The 21,195-nt window shown below is 38.3% G+C and overlaps 4 protein-coding genes and 1 long non-coding RNA gene across 17 annotated transcripts in view; 3 read left to right on the forward strand and 2 right to left on the reverse strand.

Moving 5' to 3' along the window:
• The window catches only part of LOC146473792 (uncharacterized), a 12,550-nt gene extending 11,737 nt beyond the window's left edge, over positions 1-813 (reverse strand). For all 8 annotated transcript variants that reach the window (XR_014866302.1, XR_014866298.1, XR_014866303.1 and 5 more), the window contains exon 1: positions 547-813. This is a non-coding gene — a long non-coding RNA (uncharacterized LOC146473792). The remainder of the gene's footprint in view (positions 1-546) is intronic.
• The window catches only part of LOC146473783 (uncharacterized), a 158,870-nt gene that overhangs the window by 80,084 nt on the left and 57,591 nt on the right, over positions 1-21,195 (forward strand). The window lies entirely within an intron of this gene.
• Positions 1-21,195, forward strand: part of LOC146473791 (uncharacterized) — a 76,479-nt gene that overhangs the window by 16,321 nt on the left and 38,963 nt on the right. The window lies entirely within an intron of this gene.
• On the reverse strand, positions 2,451-10,635 carry LOC146473793 (uncharacterized). Of its 4 annotated transcripts, none has more exons than XM_085117810.1 (6): positions 10,475-10,635; positions 9,836-10,033; positions 7,750-8,046; positions 7,045-7,091; positions 5,746-5,896; positions 2,451-5,228 (listed from the first exon to the last, which is right to left on the reverse strand). In XM_085117810.1, exons 3-6 carry the CDS (start codon positions 7,984-7,986, stop codon positions 5,010-5,012), a joined length of 654 nt encoding a protein of 217 aa, XP_084973936.1. In that variant the 5' UTR covers positions 7,987-8,046; positions 9,836-10,033; positions 10,475-10,635; the 3' UTR covers positions 2,451-5,009. The 4 variants fall into 4 exon arrangements, with proteins under 4 accessions (XP_084973936.1, XP_084973935.1, XP_084973938.1 ...); XM_085117809.1 differs by having other exon boundaries at positions 7,750-8,049; XM_085117812.1 differs by lacking the exons at positions 9,836-10,033; positions 10,475-10,635 and adding an exon at positions 9,201-9,811.
• Positions 14,158-15,215, forward strand: LOC146473794 (uncharacterized). The gene is made up of 3 exons (XM_085117814.1): positions 14,158-14,353; positions 14,479-14,710; positions 15,091-15,215. Exons 1-2 carry the CDS (start codon positions 14,158-14,160, stop codon positions 14,700-14,702), a joined length of 420 nt encoding a protein of 139 aa, XP_084973940.1. The 3' UTR covers positions 14,703-14,710; positions 15,091-15,215.

A 21,195-nucleotide genomic window follows, 5' to 3' on the forward strand; every position in this document is an offset into this window, starting at 1 on the left:
CCTGTAGAGCTTTAAAGCCACTCCAGATCGCCTGAAATAACGTTTCAAAGGATCTGAGATAAAATTGTCTTTGGGTGCCCCTGATACCTTCTGTTCTGAAAATGAGTCAGTGGATTGATGCAATTTTAAGGACCGCACTCATGACCGCACTCCTCCACTATCAGTAACGACCTTCAGATCAGAGCACGAGTACGAGATTGAGTTCGAGTGCGACTTTCAAATTTCAGACTAGTAACGTCCCCAGAACTCTCACTAATTCCCTTTGTTTATCAGCGCATAAGGAGGCCTAAGAAACAAGATTGGTGCGACAAGCAGTTATTTGAACCACGCAAACTAGATTTGAAAAATCGTACTCGTACTCAATCTCGTACTCGTAGTAAAATCTGAAGGTCCCTAATGATATGACGCTTACCCCTTGGACAATTACCTTGGCGATGATCATGTTAGTCGACTTTTTGCCAGGCTTGGATTAAATATTGTGACTTTCTAACCAAACGCTCTTCTGTTGTAACTTAAGTCTCCTTCGTTTAAATAAGCGGGCCTTACCTTGGTTCTGTCCATGGCCCTTTATTTGTCTCGATGCAATGCCTTCCATTTCACATAACAAACACGCGCCAATTCCTTAGCAGAAGAATGCGTCCCTCTCTCTTTTAAAAATTGTCTTCGCATTTCTCTGGTATCCCTTTGTTTGCAGACCTTAGAAATCCTCTCCTTTTTTTCCTGGTGTTGTGCATCTTACGGTTTTCTTTTCATGGCATGATCGATCACTATTTCGAAAGGGCGCGCTTATTCGTCTCGTTCCCGCTAAACTGTGATGAAATATCGCGGTTCCTGTGACTTATATATGAGCCCGCATTTCCATTTCATGATAGTTATAATTACCAAATTCAAACAGGCAGCGGCTTATCGCAAAACAATAGAAAACATTCGCTGACCGGAAATGCATGTACAATTAGCAGATATGGTGATTAGTTTGTAAACTTTGTGCATAGGGCGCAGAAAGGCAGAGGAGTCACATCTGACAAGATTCAGACCAATGATTTCTTCACCGTGCAACTGCAGTGAAATTCGCGCAAGTCGATCGGAGGGGGACATTGGGGTTTGCGGTATTGCGGTAAGTCGAACGTGTGGTAAATAAAATAAAATAAATGAAAAATAAAAACAAAACAAATCTCCTGTACGTTAGTGGAAGAGCATCCGAACTAGTAATTGAAAGGCCCCTGATAGGAGCACTCGAATTTCTTTTTTTTTTTGCGAGTACATGTATGTCTGTGTCACTTTCTAGAATAATTCATCATTAATAATAATAATAATAATAATAATAATAATAATAATAACAGTAATAATAATAATAATAATAATAATAATAATAATATCCACTTCCTTATTACAAAACTATTTTACAAGGCTACAAAGTTAAAAGATTACAGTCAACCCAGGTCACGCGTGAACGGTATTTTCGAAATTTGAACGGAGTTTTGAAATTTACATGTCAGTTTTGAACATCGCCAACGAGATTTCAGAGTTCCCGCATAAATTTCCCTAGCTTATTGACAGGATAAAGCTATGCATTTTTCTTTACATCGCAAAATTGAATATTTCAAGAATAACAATTGTTTCTCAAGTATTTTGAATCTTTTTTTCAGTTAAGGACGGTGCCTACTATTGTTACTGCGCATACGTTCTGCGCATCTCGAGATAATCGGGTTTCCTATGGGTGGTGCCTACTAATACAGGAATATTTTTGCGCGGTTTAAAACTATACGGATAAAGCAGAACTTACCAAATGCTTTTGGTATCTCAAAAGAAAATTGGGGGTAACCATGCATTTTTCAGAGATAATTAAGCTTCAATTTAGGAAAAAATCCCATACATTGCTTTATATTTTGGCGCTTTTTAGAGATATTATTGCTTAATTATCTCTGAAAAATGCATGGTTACCCCCAATTTTCTTTTTGGATTCCAATAGGCCTTGCTAAGATCTGCTTTTCTCGCATAGTCATAAACCGCACAAAAATACTTCGGTATTAGTAGGCACCGTCCTTGATGCGTCTTTTTCGGAACGATTTTTAGAGAAATGTCCAACATTCCATTCACACGTCGGACATTACAAAGAGAAATTCGAATGTTCATTTCATTCTTGGAAATACTGTTCACGCGTGACCTGGGTTGACTGTAAAACCAAACCAAAAAGGAAGTGAAGCAAAACTATTATACAATAAAACGGGTTTCAAAGACATTTTCATCGTCCTCAACCTTAAAGACAAAAACATTCACAGATCACATGTGGTCTAAAAAGAGGACTGTTCTTGCAATGTTGATTACATCGGGGAAACCAGGAGAAATGTGGAGATACGAATCGATGAACATTCAAACCCCTCTAGGTCTAATGACTTTGAACCTGCCTATCACCTATAGTCCGGGGGATAAGCGACAAAAAAATCACAGAATTGTTCAAACAGTGATACAATTTATTCACAATTTTTATTAACCTCTTACTGGGAGTTACAAGATACAAATTATTGTACAATAAAATATACTGATATGACAACGTGAGTTTTCGTTTTTTTTTTTTTTTTTTTTTTTTTCAGTGTGCTATTTCCAGTCGTCTTCATTATCTAACGCACTAAAATCAAGGATATAATCACGCAACAGATCCACTGCTTCAAGGTCGTTTGGCTTTCAATCATTCATTGGGACAAACGCACTCGTAGATTGACTTGTCTTGCAAAACAACAACCACTCACTCTTCCCTGCGGACAAATGAAAGCCAACGCCGAAAAGCAAATGACGAGTTGCCCAAATACAGAATGCCGCGAAAAGTGGCATGTGGCGCCAAGTCTTTTTTTGGCGCCAAAATTTCTCGATCTATTCACCTCTGTAGATTGTAATATTTTACACATATTTTTATCGGCTAAATATCGCTGATAAATCGCCTTTTAGAATTAAAAAAAAACCCGCTCCCTTCATACACACAGAAAAGAGCCGAGACATTTATATACGCCAGCACTCAGATATTTTTCTTAAAGATTAAAAAAAATTCAAACCGCTGATGATGAAATATGAACACACATTTGAGCATTGCGGGTCACTTAATTTTTAGATGGAAGATTGTTCTGGCCTAAATGCTCCAATAGAAACCAATGGCATTCTACGTAGAAATACAAAATAATTGGTCTTTTCGACAAGGAGTTGCATATACCCTGAGTAAAAATTATGTTTTCTTGTAAACTATTGAATAAAGCTAAAAACCTATTTCTAACAAAATTAAATTACACCGAAAAAAAAAAACAAACAAACATTGAATTTACTTGAAACAGTGACAAACACGAATGCAAAAACATCAAAAAAAAAAAAAAAAAAAAACAAAGCGATAATATCGTAAAGCAAAGCCAAAAATTGGACAACCTTGAATAACGTTCCTAACGAAAATGCAATGCAAGTAACTTGATTACATCACCATAGTTACATTTAACACAACTAAGCATTGTTTGAGTTTATCGCTGACCTAGCCAAAAATATAACTTCACAATTCTATTTTACAGCTTTGTTCGCTTAATATTCCAATTCAATCTAAAAAAACGAAACACATCCATTCTTAAGTACGACACGAAAAATTGTCAAGTGGTCAAATCACAACAATTTTATCACGATATATATAAAACCACGTTAGTCACGGGATTGCTAATAATTCTTGAAAGAACAAAGGAATGCCTTAAGTCAGTTAAGAGTCATAAATATTTCGCCTACAAAATTGACTACTACTGCTGGTCTCCTTCGCGAGGTTCTTTCCTTTGTCACGAAACGCTTCTGAAGCATTGCGTGACAAACAAATGAAGAAACGCCATACTACTGTTACACTGTGTTACAGTGACTAAACCACAAATTCGATTGGAGGCCAGTAAATTCTTCAACGACAAAACGTTTGAAAAACTTTCGTCAAAAATTTATATCTTAACTTATTCAACACTATAGCAAATATGCTTTCACTGTATACGACTTCGAACAACAAATTCCTACTTTTGCACTTGCGAGGCTTTCAAGGAGAAAAACTCACATCACAAAAATAAAAAATGACAAATGATTTCCATTTTCACTGACTTTTTTCCCCCGAATTTGTAAAACTCTATTAAGAGAATCCACAAATGGCTAACATTTAAACAGCCAATAGCCAAAAAACTTGTCAAATTGATTCACATCAAACATAATTTTTTAGAAATTAAGACTCGATGGAGCGTCATGTAACGTTTTGTTTTTTGTTCTAATGCTTGTCACTCCATTTAATATTGATCACGTGCACACCTGATGACCTAGCCGTGTCACATCTTAAACATGAACTCAACACAAAGCTAGGGCATGTTTCCCTTGACGTGAGAAGCCAAAAGGCTGATTTTTTTTTTTTTTTTTTTTTTTTTATCGCAGCCTACAAAGAGAAAAAAAAATCTCACACGATCCTTCTCAAAAGATTAAATTTAGACCGAAGCGTTCATTTTCCTGAAAAACCTGAACGGATTTTTCATTGAAAGCCTAAACCACTGGCCGACACTGAAAATAAAATTTTTAAAAAAATTGCAACACGAAAGTCAAACACATCCAGTCAGACTGGCCCTAATCAAACACACGGTAAAAAAAAAAAAAAGGCGATAAAACGCCTAAAACAAAAAACCCCGTACTTAACCACTCGGTTGGATTTCCTGATCTAGCCTATGGGACACAAAAACACGCTTTGACCAATAATCAGTTACACAAAAGACTGCTTAATGAAGAGTGGTGCCGTCACTTTACTCCTGCACCCGGATGTCCCCATTGCCTGATGTCATCTTTGATGCATCGATGACCTCATCATTATTAGCCAATGGGGACGCACAAGACCCACGGAAGCTGCTTAGCCCGCTGAATGCATCGAGCTCTCCAGAGATGTCACTTCCGGCTTGGCTACTGAAGCCCCCCAGCCTCATGGGGGCCCCCGGGAGATCACACTGGGGTATGGCTTCATAATGCACCTGGGGTCAGGAAACAAACCCGGCAGCCTGGCGCGCGGCCTTGAGGTCATTGTAGGCCAGTTCCTCGGCAAGTTTGCGATCATCTCTTTCCTGTTTTTCCCTATCCTGCTGCTGCAGGAGGCTTCTACGCTCCTGAAGCAGCCGCCTGTGTTCCTCCTTCGTTTTCTTCTTTTTCTCAGCTTTGCTCTCGAGGATGTCAATAGTAAGGCCGTGATGGGAGGCGTCCTGTAAGAAATGGATCGCATGAGTATCGAGTATAAAGGATAGAGTCGAGAATCGCATGCGAATGCAGGATCGAGTCGCGAATCAAGACTCGAAGCAGACAGTCAACTGTCAAACCGTACTGAAAATCGTCAAAACCAATGCGGGCAGTGAGATCAAAAACTAACATTGATGTTTATCAACCTGTACACGGTGGTTCTAACTTTTGAGTTTGTGGATGAGTCCCTGAAGTGTGACCACTGTGACTGAGATGAAAGCTACTGAGCAGGGCTGTCCTGAGACCCTTTTCATTATGCTGTACACAATGCTTTTAACTTTTGATCCCCTGGAGGAAGCCCTTATGATCATGACTATTCATTTGAATCAAGCAGTACTAAAGTGTATCAATAGTTGTTCAGATAGGGATGAAGACATAGCAGACTAGAAACACCACTCTGACATTTTAAATTGATGTTTTCACCACCGGAAAATGCAGCATAAAACAAGCAGTTTTTGAACATGTAGCAGTCAACCATCTTACCTGTCCCAACCAGCTCTGCTCATTCCCTTGGTCTCCAGTCTCACGCGTCTGTAACAGCTCACTACCAAGTATTGTATCTGGGGGGCTTCCACGCTCCAACTCCTGAAGAGTCTGAGCATACTGCTCATTTTTATTTATTTGGCCTTCTTTCCTAACAAATATAAACAAGCACTTAGCACCTTTTGCAGGTAACATAAAGGGGGGACATGGATGGCCCATTGGTGAGAACACTCGCCTTCCACCAGTGTGGCTCGGGTTTGATTCCCAGAGTTGACACCATATGTGGGTTGAGTTTGTTGCTAGTTGTTTCCCTTGCTCCTAGGGTTTTCTGCCCTTCATAAAGACCAACGTTTTCAGATTCCAATTAGATCAGGAAACAATGGACAGAATAGCCACTCTCAGCATTTCCCCTGAAATTCCCATTTGTTTAATTATTCATTCATTCATTCATTCATTCACTCACTCATTCATTCATTCATTCATTCATTCATTCATTCATTCATTCATTCATTCATTCATTCATTCATTCATTCATTCATTCATTCATTCATTCATTCATTCATTCATTCATTCATTTATCCCATCCTATATGAGCTACTGCAGTTAACTTGAAGAGGGTAACTTGTGCTGTTGTAAAGTTTTTGCTATTGAGCACTTTGTGTTATATGCTTCAAGGTAGTTTCTGTGGACAAAACTATAAAGTGCTGAGCAGTACTGACTAGCATGAAATGTTCGATTTGTGATATTCAGCAAATTCACCCAAATTGAAGGATTTTTCAAACAACCTCAATGAGAGAAAAAGGCCTAAGCATTTCTGTTCTATACAAGCTAATGTGAACATGTACATCTTCAAATCAAATTAACCCTAAAATGCGTATTGCACACTGCAGAAGAAATTTTGGTCACTTTCTCCTGATAGAGAATAGGGACCTTCCGATTTTACTACACCTACGACTTTTGAAATCTAGTTTGTGTGGTTCAAATAACCATATGTCCCATTAATCTTGTTTCTTGGACCTCCTTATGTGCTGGTGAACTACCGGAATTAGTAACAGTTCTGGGGAATGTGATTAGTCTGAAATTTGAAAGTCATACTTGTACTCAATCTCGTACTCTTACTCTGATGTGAAGGTCCCTAATGTTGCGAGATGAGACGGCTGGAATACACAACAATTCAAGGAAGCATTGAAGAGGAATGAATGGTACATGTACCACATGACACAATAACCACCCATCTAATTTAAGTGTTTTTTTGGAATCACACTACAATACCGCAATACTAGAGGACCTTTTTCTTACCTGGAGAAGTCATCCAAGTCAACATATGGTGGCCAGAGCTTGCAAACCTAAATGGAGACAAACAGAATCATAAAATATTACTTGATTGCTTCACTACAGGTTTACTGAATTTCATTTTGTAGTTCAGGCGATAACTCAGAAGTAATTGACAATCAGTCAAAAACAAACCAAAGGCCATTTTGTCTTACTGATGAACTTAAAACACATACAGGTGTGTACAGTCAAACTTGGTCAGGCTAAGGACTAAAATAGCCATACATGGCATGTTATACTAATGGGTTAACAACAAGGAAAACTGGTAATATTTGTTTGGGCTCAAAAAAGCAGTGATAAATTCTCCATAAGAAAGTGCAACTGGCAGCCATAATCAGCAATGTAGTATGTTGATCAGGAGGTACAGATCTAGAAACAAAACAACCACCAGTTTTGAGCACTAAAAGATTAATGTGCTAGCCCATAGGGATGTCTCGAAACACCCTCCCCACACATCCGCAAATGAAGGGAAATTTTTAAATTTAACACTTTGCGAAGATGCCATTTTCTGGGATTTTGGGTCATCAGTTCAAGTGATTTGAGTTTTACAAACCAGAAAATAACATCTGTTTCAGCAATGTCAATGTTATTGTGTTATGCACTGTAAAAGCTCTATTTAGCCACCAAGGCGCTTCTTAAGGACTAATTTTCTACAAACAAGCCTACATGTACCTCGTTTTCATGGTAAGGTCCCCATATTGGAGCAGTGTCTGGGGGTGGGGGCAGAGCATTGTTGCCATCTACAAAGTTTCCCCAGATGACACCATGTTGCCACTCCACAGGGGACTGTTGCCTAGGTGACAAACTGGAGTTTGATGATCGGCTGGCAGCAGGAGAGTGGCTGAGTGGGGAGCCACTGCTGACCCCACTGCTTGCACTGGACAGTGTGGTGTCCTTCCTGCTGGGCATACCAGACTCAAGGGGATCCCAGTCAGGTGGGTCACAGCTCCGAGGAGATGATGAATCAGTCTGCTAAGGAAATACCACATTGTATAATAATCATTATTAAAAACTGGATCATTGGATAATGCAATTACAGAGTTTTAATTGGCTTAGTGCCAATGGGATATCAACCATCAATATTGCCATTCCACGTTCAATAAATAAGCAGACAAAACAAAAACACGACCACATTGTTTGGCGTAATGGGGGATGCATCCCCTGCAGTTGGCATGGCAAGCAACTTATAGGGTTAACCTTTTCCTCCCGGTAACCCACTAGTGGTTACCCAAATCCAAATCATAACTTAGTCAATAATTAGTCAACTGCATTGAAATTTTGCCAGCAAACTGGTCTTGGAAAGATCTACGTATTTAAAGAAAAAATAGTACCCCCTGGTATATATGATGTGGTTTACCACTTCTACAATTTTTCAAATGTTTCAATTTGATGCACTTACAGACTCTGACAATATCTCCTGGACAGAACTTTCTATGCATTAAAAACTGCAAATTAAGCTACAATTTGGGGGTAGACCTATCCCATGAAACGATCAGTGAAATTTTGTAATTTTTAATTTTGACGTTTTGAAACTATATATGTCAAAGACCTGACTTCCTTCAGTTATCTTGACACAAGAAACAAATTTCACTCATGAAGACCTTTTAAATGGTACATCACCCATGAACATTATGTTTTTCTTTGCCATTTTGTAAAATTGGGCAAAGAAAACAGTACTACATGTACTGTAAGACTGAAATGGGTTAAAGACCCTTGTTGATGCTTACACCAAGATTTGAAACCACCAACTCCTGTTCTACGCGAGAATCCAACCCATTCATTTAGTTGGTGAATACTTTGTAGGGCCCAATCTTTTCACAAGTGCAGAATAATTGAAGGCTTAATGATCCAACAAATTGGAGACCCAGTGTGAACAAACAAGTCCATTCTTACGTAGCTAAACTGTTCCCATCAGGAATCACCTGAAGCACATACTGTAAAATATGCATGTAGCGGACAGTCTTTTTACCCTGAAGACGGCTTGATCAATCGAAAATGTCTGGTTTTAAATCTTTTTTTCCTTTTTAGCAGTGTAAAATAGTGCTGTTAAAATAATAATAATAATAATAATAATAATAATAACAACAACAACAACAACAACGGTAATAAACTGTATTAATTACCCTCAGCAGTGATTATAGCAATCATCGTACCCAGAATCCTCAAGCTCTTTGGCAAGCGGTTAGTCGCCAGGAGAGACTCTGGGGACATCAGATTTTATTACCGCAGGATTTCTGCGGTAAAACAATGGAAACCGTTAAGGAAAAAAGACAATCAAAAAATATGAATTTTTTCGATGTTCCCAGAGTCTCTCCTGGCGCCCACCTGCTGACCAAAAAGCCTGAGGACTCTGGGTACCAGATTGTGATTATAGCACAAGTGCTCCAGTGAGGCTGAGCATTAACCATTCACAAAGAAATAATGATCTAAATTTAATTGAACAATAACATGATCAACAAATCCCAACTGGAAGGAGGCAGGTCCATCAGCTGGTTATTTACATGTACAAGCCTGGCGAATGAGTTAAACTTGGAGCTACTGAGGAACAACTCCAGCTAGCATCCAGAGCAGGACTTTAAACCAGGGACCTCTGAATTTCAATTTTTCCAAAATTCAGTTTCTGGTCTTAGAAGACTTCAGATCAGCAGATGCTCAGCCTTGAACCACTGACCAACACACCAAACACTATGGCGCTACACCTCTAAAATGAAATACAGCCATTCACATCACTCATCAATCACTTTTACCAATAACTTACCTTCAACTCAAACTCTTCTGAGATGCCAAGATTGAATTTCTTGTTTATTGGACATTCTACATCCAAAGGGAAATTTTTGGGTTCCACACAGACATTACCCACAAACTGGTCGGCTTCACTGCCCAAGTGTTCCAAATGGAACTCAATCACAAACCAAAAACCATGCAAGAGATTTTGAATGATGGTATAGTCAACCTCCTGTTGATAGAAATGTAGGAAATACAGTAACTAATTTTGAAAATCAGTCAAAATCTACCTATCACCAGCTGTTATTTGCTAATAAACATCATTGTGGTTGTTTCCCACAAAAGCCTTGGTTGCAGAAACCAACAGTCAGTGGTCAAGTAATTTTCTACATTTTCTGTTGCTGAGTATTTGACCAAGGTGACCATCAGGCAAAGATTGTTTCATTCCTGGCCAACACCCTCAGGTACAATATAACTCTAAAGAGTATGACTGTGTGATGCAATATTTTGACTGTACACCCTGCAGCAAATTTACATTAGTTTACATTCACATTCAGTTTTGTCGGTTAGGTCGTTTGACATCACACCAACGTTAGAAATGATACAAAAAGCTAAAAATAATAACAATATAAGTTAGTACATGTGACTACATACACAATTCTATTTAACTCACTTGGTAATTTCCAGTCGTAAGTTTAAAATGTTCAGGGCATTGATGTTTCAGTGAGATGGCAATGTCTGAGGAGATGCTGAATGGGAAAGTCTGTAACAAGTGATACCTACTGGCAATTTCTTGATCCTTCACAGTCTATAAAAAATGACCAGAATATCAGGTTAAATTAATGTTAAATTAATTTTCTTTTCCTTCTAATCAATTTCATAGTTTTAACTTCAAGATTCTATACTTCACGAGACATATAGTCTGTAAAATTTTACACAGTTTGTTAATTAATTGCCTTGATTTCCTATCATTTTGTAAAAGTGAAGTCCTGTATGCGCCCATTGATCAGAGATTCTAAAAGAATGACTAAAATGCACTAAAAGAATTGTTCCATGGCCATGGATAGAACTTAAATTTTGATCAATAAAAGCACTTTTATTATTTATTAGTCTACCAATTCGAAAACAGGGGTTACCATACACGTTTATACTTCCTTTCAGCAAATTTCGGACGATTTTAATTTTGGACAAAAATAGTGTCCGAATATAAAACCGTCCGAAATTTTTACAGTATAGTATAAAACTTTAAAAGTACTTTCTGGGCGACAGCATCACATATTCAAAGCCAATGTACATGGTATGTTTAGAATTCGGATTAGGCGGCTTTGCTCAGTTGTTCTTTTTATCACTGGAAAGGTAAGCATTTGAGACACTGCTTGAGGCATAAGCTTGATTGAGTTTGTGTTATTTTCTCGTTGGTGTATCCGGCTGTAAAACCTTAAAGATACAGTAAAACTATCATTTTCACAGATTTTATTTCAGTCTAATTCATGTTTTTTAGTCGTAAATTTACTTTGAGCATGTTTCAGCGCAGTGTCCGAAATGTTTGTCCGAAAATTGTCCGAAAATTAAACGTCCGAAATTTTAACGTCCGATTGCAAGTAATGTAGTCAATGTTTTTAGACAAAAGTACAAGTATGTACATGTATATACATGCCCAATATGTATCCTACTTACTGGTTTAGAAAGTCCTATACTCCTTACAGCCATCTGGGAGTCTAAAAAAAGACATTTAATCAGATGAGCTACTGGACTAGTTAAAATCAAACACTGATTTGAAGTACATGTAAACTATTACAATTATTAATAGTACATGTAAGAATGGCACAAAACTTTAAGGTCTGAATATTCAAGAACAATAATTAGCTTGAATATCTGCTTTGAGCATTTTTTCCTAGACCTCTTTATTTTTCCCAAGGCATGAAATTTCCCAACCTCATTCCCAGGGTCTCTCCTCTTCACTTCCCAGGGAGCGAGAGAGGAGAGACCCTGGTTGGGGCCGGTCACGTGTCTCCCAGAATCTGGGATATTACAAATAAATGACTGGAGAGAGGGGTGGTTGAGTGTCAGTTTGCCTATACTAAGTGTACCAGAGATGGGAAAACATGCCCCAGTCAAGTCAACTTGCGATTCGCGTGTGTTTCAAAGGTCATGTCAAGTGGTCATTCAGAAACCCCTAAAAAGGTATATAAAGCGAGGGAATCTGTGAATGTGAGCTGCTATCGACATTGTAAAGCAGTTGGAGATACAAGTCATTGGCGAAATCTTTACAGCAAAGGGAATTGACTACTTCTGGTGGTGGCCGAGGAGCTTTATGGCGACGCACTTCCACAAAGTGAATTTTTGCCACACCTACTTTTAGAGTCGTCAAGTCCATGATCTCTGAAAGTCAGGCATTGTTAAGGTCAAGCGGTGCATCAAGGAGTCATCCTCCGCGCCGCATTTGATGGCCAGGAAAGAATCAAACGTGACCCGAAATGTATCTCGGAGCCATTGCAGCCGCAGACTAAATTAACACCATCAACTGGAACAAAGGTTATTTCGTTATTGTTTTACAACGATTACGGTATTTCAAAAGTGTTTTCTATGTTCATTAAAAAGATCCGTGAAGTATTTACCGTCTACATGTTGTTATACCGTACATCCTCCTTCCGAAAGTGTTCTGCTTATGTGCTACATGTAGGTCAACTAAGCTTTTACTTGTTACAAATTTGTCAGAAAGTTTACTTGCTTTGGGCAATAGCCCATTTGGACAGTTGTTTTTCTCTTTAATTCATTTTTTGTGAGTCCCTTAAAAGTAACAAAAGCCATAATTATTTTATAACAAGATGCCCGGCTAATGGCATAACACAGAATGCTTAACGTAGCCCCAATTATTCCCCATTGTATGTTTCGCAGATATTTAAAAACTATCCTCCCTTGGCAATTGAAATAATTGTCTGAATGGTTTTATTCAGATATATTGCGTGATACTTATCGTTGTGTTACTAGGAATCATACCAGAAATAACTCTGCAATAACGTCATGACCCCGCTGAACTGGTCTGGCCTCCTCTATCTCTAATCCTTCGCGTTGATTATTCGGTCTGTTTTTGAAAGCGGAATTTCTTCGCTGTGAACTCTCCCAATTTCCACCGTTTCAACTGTCGAGTACTACCTAGAAGTTATTATTTCGATTTACCGCTTAAAAAGGTTAGTTTTCTCTCTGAAAACGGCAGATCCGAGTCTTAAATTCATACATGTGGCCGCCATTGATCAAAAACAACTTTTCGAAATGACGACTTGCTTTGACGTCACACAGGTAGAGTAGGTAGATAAGTAGGTCCCCTCTCTCGTGATATACGCGCCGATAATAGATTTTGATTGGGGTGTTTTTGTTCAAGACAATCAGAACAATAAATCCCTTCTGGGAGAGGATAGAATTTAATCAAGGTTTAATGAATAAATCAAATATGATTTGACGTCACACAGGAAGGGATGAGTGGGTCCCCTCTCTCGTGATATGTGCCCGAATAATAGATTTTGATTGGCCTGCTTTTGTTGAAGACAATCAGAACAATACATCCCGAGTAGGAGAGGGGTGAGTTTAATGAATAAATTAATGTACCAATTTGTGGCTACGACGAAGAAGATACCCAACCGAAACCTAGACACGTCATGCCCTGCGGGCATTCCATGTAATAATTTTCTTTCACAGATGGTAATCTTGAGGCAACTTTAGCCAAATGTGATGAGTTTTTGCACTCATTTGATCTTCCTCCATCTTCAAGAAATTGGGAGACCAGGATGTCCAATTTAACGTCCAGCTGGGACAATTCAAGGAAACTGCTCTTTGAGGCTGCCCTGAGTTGTGAGGCACTTCCATCTCCAGATTGTTGCCAAATGTGCTTGAAAGGGACAGCGCGAGTGCGATGCATGGAGTGTGCAGTTGGATTTTTGTGTCCATCGTGTGATGAAAAGGTGCACCAGTTTTTGCCTTTCCACAACAGAGATGGGTATTTGAATGGGTATTTCCAATTTTCCATAGCTTGACAAGAGTTCTACTCTGAACCAGGTTCCACTGTACACAATGATCACGTTTGCCATTATTTTCCTATGTTTTCCTTTAATATAATTCTGTTGTGTATTGAATGTCATCAATGATACAACTGCTAACAAATTTTACCACCATTTGCATTGCTACACAATGATTTTGTCAATCAAACATTAAGCTGGCTTCAAATTTTGTTCACGCCATATTATAAATGGATGTGTTGTTGTGGCCATCAGCAAAATTCAAAGCCAGCTTAATGTTTGATTGGTAGAAATTTTGTAAACGTTTCACAGCCGTTTTGGGTTGAATGACATTGCTTAGCAAATGCAAACAGTGTTAGACAGCTTAGTTATAAAATTGTCAACATGCTTACATTTGCTCTTTGTTTTTATCTACCCTCAAGCCAAGCTATATCCAGTTGTCAAACTGTCAGAATTCTGTTCCAAGTGTAAGGAATCTGGAACATTACATCAAATTCCTGTAAATACCAAAGAGACTCTGATTATTGTAAATGAAAAAGGTATCAACTCTGTACTTTTATTTATATTTCTTCCTGCTGTTTGAACATATGTATATCTAATCTTGCACCTTTTTGTAATCTTTGTCTCATGCATGATGTGTTTTTGTGTTTCTGTGTACCTCTAGGTCGGTTTGATTTAAGCAAATCTGTAATCCACTGCAAGAGTTGCAACGATGTGGCTCCATCCTGGACACTAACTGATGTTGTCCATGCAGGGTATTGGCCTGGAAGTCCTACTAGTACTGATACAAGCTATGTGTTTGATCAGGGACTTTTTCAGCTTTGGGAATCGCTCCAGAAACGTCTGAAACGTCATTTATCAGAGCACTCGAGGATGTGTCTAGGATGAAAGGACGGGTACTGTTTATAGCTCATTCCAATTCTTTATCCAATGTAGCAGGTGTTTGGGATAAACACACTAATGCATATGAGAGCTTATACACTTTCAATTCAGACTGTGTTGTTCTTTTCTCCTGCTTTATCATTTGGCAACCTAGTTTTGTCATTTATTAGCTATTATTTATTGTATGTTTTGCAAGGATTAGTTTACAATAGTACATCACTCAGATTTATTGTGTTGAATCTCCAAAGTGATGCATGCAACACCGCTTATGCAAAAATTGATTGTTTCTTTATGGCTGACTTATCTTTCATTATCATTGTAACTACAAAGTTCTGAGTATATACTGAACATATTGGGCACTGGTTTCCTTGTTTTGTTGGGTTCTGTTTTGCAGGAGCCAACAATCAATCCTTCAACTTTCCGTCGCTCATTTAAAGAGTGGAAGTTTTGCCAATATGAACTCAGTCAACTTCAAGGCATGGATTGGTCAAACTGTCCTACATGCTCTATCAGGCAGCATTCCTGTCATGTTGATGGTAACATGAAATTGTATCGTTACCAGTCATCAGGAAGGTAGGTCATGAAATCTATTATTACAGTTGTATATATCACCTGTATTTGTGTTTTAATACCTGTAGCAGCAAAATCGATTAATCTCAGAAAACATTTGATTTAACATAATAATAATATGATCAAGATATAGTTGTCTAACAAAGAAACATGTTTTTGTCTTTATTTTTGAAAAATATATATACAGTATTTCCTGTGTATTGTTTGTTGCTGCAACCCTGCTAACAAAGCGTTTCCTTCTTGCAAATCTTTTAGCATGTGCGTGGTCGTTTGCGTCTCTAGTATTTTGCATCGTTGGTTTGTTTACGTCCCGAGAGAAAAGGGGACGTAAACAAACCAACAACGCTAAATACCAGAGACGCGAACGACTGCGCTTATGCTAAAATATTTTCCAGAAAGAAATGCTCTGTTAGCAACGTAATTGCTGCAGAATGACCTTTCAGAACAGTTAGACATCGGCCCGATTCCTTTCAAGTTTCCTTCCTTAGTTCTTCAGATCTGATCTTTCATCAGCACATTCAAAGCTAGAATAAACCACGATTACAACTCCATGAATTGAAGGGGAAGGCACTGTTCGTCCAAGGTTAATTTTGTCATGTATACACAGTGATTTTCCAAAGTACAGTGCTTCGAGACAACGGACTTTGTTAAGCTTTCAGATTAATGTTACAATGGCTCGCAAAATGAAGACTACTGAAAAACATAGCCAGTTGAATGAGTTTCGCGTGGGCTTCGCACAGCAAAGCGGAAGTCTTGTTTCGGAGTGGACAATAAATCTTGACAAAAAATAGCAAGTGAAGGACTCCTCCCTGGGAGTAATTTTTCTCTGGGAGACACGTGACCAGCCCCAACCAGGGTCTCCCCTCTCTCGCTCCCTGGGATGTGAAGAGGAGAGACCCTGGGAACGAGGTTGGAAATTTTCGCCAATAAATTCTTCTTACTACCAATCCTCTTGCCAAGACTGTCTTTTTGCCACAGCATTTGATCAAAATGCACTTACATGATTGTACTCCTCTAAACAAAGCTTTATCTCTTAAAGCCATTATTTGTGTTTGTGATGTAATCTCATAATAATTATTGTGGTCTGATAGCACTTGCTCTTTTATTAAAGGTGATGCCATAAACAAAAAAAGGAAGGTACCCATAAGGACATACCAGACTTAAGTCCAGTTGAGTTTTACAAATATACAAGGCATGTGAACTGTGGATCAAGGCAATGGCAAACCTAAACTTACATATATAAAGAAATACATTATTATTTTAATCTTTAGTTAATGCTTATCACTACAGTCAATGCTTTAAACCCCAATCAATACAATGAGTGCTTAACCTTAATCAAAGTTGTCAGCACTTAACCCTAAATGTACAATTGAGTGCTTAACCTTAATTGCTATTTTCAGTGCTTATACCTGACTGATAACTCAACTCATGAGACTTATAAAACAAGCTTTCTCGGCTTGCATCCCTTATTGGCTTGCAGTTAGTTAAAAACCCAGTACAGGTGATCATAAGAGTAATTTCATTTTTTTTCTTCATCTTTGAATGAGACAAGTGGGTTAACTGCCAATATAAACCACAGCAGTACATGTAGATATGAGTGTGTAAAGATGATTGTTTAGAACACATTTCTTTATACATGTAGAGAATCGCAGAAAAAAAAGACAACCAGCATGCTTCTTAATAAGCCCCACATGCATGCTTCTGAAAACCAAATGAGTTCCGCTTTTACTAGGAGGAGAGCTGTAGCAACACACATTCAAGTGACTGAGCCTGTGAGTCATTTCCAGTTTGAGGGCTTGACTGAACAGAGCACATTATTCAATTAATCAAAGACATTAATTATGATTAGGCCATAGGGAACACAAAGAATAGATATATAAAAAATCAACTGTGAGCCAACTCGTAAATGCGGAAGAGGATAGTGGTAACGTGGTACTTGTTAGTCCAGCAATTCAACAAATTAGCATATTGGTAATAAATAAACATTAGTATTTACACAACTTACAAGTCGTAAAGAAACAGCACCCTGTTAGTCTAGAAAAGTTAGAATGTCTAATCAATGAATACAATTTACTAAACAAAATACATGTAAAGGTCTAAAAGTTTCAAAATGTTAGATGAAATTCCATTCTCGCGTAACTTGGGTGAATTTGCTTGCGAGGACATGTGTTTGTTTACAGGGCAGCACTAAAATTATAAAAGCCATAATCCAGAAAACAGAAACCGGAATCCGGAATCCAGAATCAGAAACGATAATCAATACGGTTAGGAATATTTAATGGCGAAATACATGACTTGGGGTAAAAAATACAGAATAAAAAACTCATATCACTTGTTGGCATAAACGAAAGGACTCTTTATAAAGGAAGCAATGTCCAACTGTCTCGTGTTACCAGTCCTGTGCTACACCGACACGGCCTGGGGTGAATTGTCTGTTGAGTGCAAGAGTAGATTACAGCACCTACAAAATCGAGCTGCACGTATAATTGTCAGACGAGATAGCACCAGCGAAGCTCTCAAGACACTAGGATGGCCTAACTTAGAAACTATCAGGAAAAGGAACAAATCTATCTTAGTCTTCAAATGCCTTAATGATTTAGTGCCCCAGTATCTTTCTGATTATTTTGATAGAAACCACAGTTTCCATAGTTACAATACACGTTGGCGTGAAGACATTCATCCTTCAAGACCCAAACTTAGCATTGGGAAGAGAACTTTTAGATACTCCGGAGCGATTTTATTTAATTCGTTACCTGAAACATACAAACGGGCAGCGTCCTTGGAGGCTTTTAAGCGACTAATGATGAAACACGATTTTGCATAGATTTTTTTTTTACTTACCTACCGGACAGTGAGAGACAACATAGAGGTGACTCTGAGACAACACAAATTGCTTCACACCGTACAGATGGCGGACTCTCCAATTAAGAGGTGGTTAGTTGCGTGAATGCATATCTTCTGCCTCTTTTGTTTCGTCTATTTTCCGGACACCCCGCTTCAGCTTGTTTTGATAGAGTCTTAATAGGGTTTCAAAGCAAAACATAGAGGCCACTTATAGACTATGAAATTAGTTTTCTTTACTTCATGGGCAATCAGTTTTAAACCTGTGAGAATCACTTACTTTTCATTGGCAGGAAATAATGACTTAATTAATTAGTTTTATTCTCTGGTGTCACCTATCGAAAAATATCAAATTTACATTTGACAAGGACGTTACTTTGAACTAAACATTCACTTTTTCACTAGCAGTAAATGTTTTATTTTTCATATTGTAGTTTCCGATTCCGGATTCCGGATTTTCCTTTCCAGTTTCCAGGGCTGCAAATAACGGCTGGTCAACGGACAATGTCCGGTCAAAATTGGGTATTGACCGAACAAATCCTTGGATTGCCGGACATCTTGTCCGGTTCTTTACCGACTCGTTCAGAGAAATTTTAATTTTTAACTATTTGATAATCACGAGGGACAACATTCATGTTTCCGAAAGAAAAAAAAAACGAATATAAAACTAGACAAATTAGTGGTCGAGAAATTCCTGGTAGTCGCAAATTTCCACGGTGTCATCAAGTCCTGTCGCGACCGCAAATTATCGTGTCTTCCGTTAATTAGTAGAGGGTTTTACCTTTGGCTAGATACCATGATTGACTCTTAAATAAAGTGATTGACTGTTTGTTTGATTGGTTGAATGATCGGAAAGCACCCTCACGAAGAATAATCTCGCGGCACCGAGAATTCTCCACGTAGTATTTGCTGCAAAGTGGGAAAAGCGAACAAACCATACGTTACTTCCGCACAACCTGAAAAACATGCTTGGTTACTAAGCTTTCTGGTGATTTCATCACTCGATGCAACTCAAAAATGGAGCGTATAACACAAAAAGTGGAAGAGTAAGGTCATCTTAAAGGGATTCTAAATGGAAGAAAGTCAGTGAGCGCATTGGACGCCATGCATTTAATACAATTACATACAGTGCTGCCGAATTTCGAAACCCTAAGACGATATGAATTAAAGTTAAGTGTTTCTTGTTTATGTTTACGTTTCAGTTAGCTTCTTTTTTCAAATTAATTAAGAGACCAATTGAACCCTTCAGCTTTCATATATTCTGCACATTTTACTTAAAGTTCAGTTGTAGAAATGATGTGGCGATTGCCAAAGTGTAATATTTAATTATAAGTGATTTTGCCAGATGTACAGTAAAACGGATAATTGCGTAACCGTTCTACGAACTGAAATTATGCGAGGCTGCTTCGCAGTAAAGAGTAGTAAAACTATTACATGTAACTTTCAATATTTTTATTGCCAAACCGACTTGGATTCAGTTGTGTTTTTTTTTTAGTTATAAAAGGATTACTGTGCAATCTGGGTTCACTATCCCAAGAGTTACGACTGTTAAAATTTGACGGGCCAAAAACGGGTAGTGTCTGAGCAAAAACATGTTTGACCGGACAACGTGACCGGCGCCTGCCAGTTAGTTATTTGCAGCCCTGGTTTCTGTTTTCCTGATTCTGGCTTTTAGTGCTGCCCTTGTTTACACAACATTATTCCTAGTTGCCAAGTTTCCTCGAATAAAAATAGAAAACATACAAAAAGCTTTCCTTAATCAGTGCTGTCAATAAGGGCCGGTAGCCGGCCAAAACAGCCGGCTACTGGCCAATCTTCGGCCGGCTACTTTCTTCTCACTTTACTGTTAATTTTGGTAAGAAACTTAAAATAAGGAAAAGATCCAACAAAAATAATTGTGAGACATCCGCCTCAAACGTCTGCGTCGAAATAAAGGCGCATTTCAGGAGTTTTAAACGTGTTTACTTTTGCCACGCGCGATGGAAATTGATCGAAGGGGTCGTGGAATGCCTGCGACATTTTTTAGAGTCCAGCAAGAAACCGGCTTAAAATAATGACAAGATCACGAAAAAATAAGCTAAAATAATTGTAAAACATCTGGCTCAAACGTCTGGGTCTAAGTAAAGGCACATTTCAGGAGTTTTAAACGTGTTAACCTTTCGGTGGAAGTATAAAAAGTTGAAGCAGATCGAGGTGATCGAAGGGTCGTGGAACGCCTGGGACATTTTCACAAGACTAGATCCCAGGCTTTCGCATGTCAGAAGAAAGTGCATATGAATCTGATATGGACAACATACTTTAACTTCAGTATTGTTAGCAATTAGTGTACACCAGGTCGCCAAAGGGCAAAGTCAAAAGGATAACATGAACTTAAAACATTGAATGTATTTTTTTGAATCAGCATTTGAAGCTTTATCATTTCACTCTTTTCCAAAAGCCAGTGATTGAGATTTTGAGGAAAAGAACGGTTGTAATAAACATAGAATACGGTTAATATAGTCTTAATTTTGATTGTTCTTAAGGCCCAAATACTGTCTGGAAAACGTTGAAAAAAGCATTTCAAAGCATCTAAATTTCAAAATTTTCCGGGGGAGCTCCCCTAGGAAGCTTGTGCCTTTGGCACTTGAAAAGTAGGCTGCCGCCTACTTTCCCAGTGGGGACGTCTACTTCAAAACTTATTGACAGCACTGCTTAATAAACAAAAATTTATTCAGATAGGTCTTAACTTGTTATACATTGTAGGCCTAAGAGCAAAAGTGTATAATTTTCGCCGCGAGACACCTTGCAAGCGATTTGAAGTCAATTTTGAAGCGAATTTATCAGAGCATGTTTTTCAAACATTTTGCAAGAACTGTTCGGAAAATGGAAAATCAGTCTATTAGAATAGTATTTCGGTACAAACTCACATTCAAACCTGTAATAATATTATTTGTGTGTTATATTCCTAGAAGCACTTGAACGTTACCAAAGTCCGCAGATTAAAAGTTGATTTGAGATCCACCTGCTCATCAGGTTGATAAAACCACAAATCGAAGAAAAATGTCTTTGCCGTTAATGCATGATTTTCCCCTGTTGAAGCTGTTAACCA

This window comes from Pavona decussata, unplaced genomic scaffold, assembly GCF_977016875.1.
Source record: "Pavona decussata unplaced genomic scaffold, jaPavDecu1.1 SCAFFOLD_92, whole genome shotgun sequence".
Classification (NCBI taxonomy): domain Eukaryota; kingdom Metazoa; phylum Cnidaria; class Anthozoa; order Scleractinia; family Agariciidae; genus Pavona; species Pavona decussata.

Coding starts and splice junctions, on each gene's coding strand:
- LOC146473793 (XM_085117810.1), bottom strand. CDS start 7,986: ATGCCCAGCAGGAAGGACACCACACTGTCCAGTGCAAGCAGTGGGGTC. Junction 7,092..7,749: donor GACCTTACCATGAAAACGAG/GTACATGTAGGC, acceptor GTCTCCATTTAG/GTTTGCAAGCTCTGGCCACC. Junction 5,897..7,044: donor GACTTGGATGACTTCTCCAG/GTAAGAAAAAGG, acceptor TATATTTGTTAG/GAAAGAAGGCCAAATAAATA.
- LOC146473794 (XM_085117814.1), top strand. CDS start 14,158: ATGCAAACAGTGTTAGACAGCTTAGTTATAAAATTGTCAACATGCTTA. Junction 14,354..14,478: donor GATTATTGTAAATGAAAAAG/GTATCAACTCTG, acceptor GTGTACCTCTAG/GTCGGTTTGATTTAAGCAAA.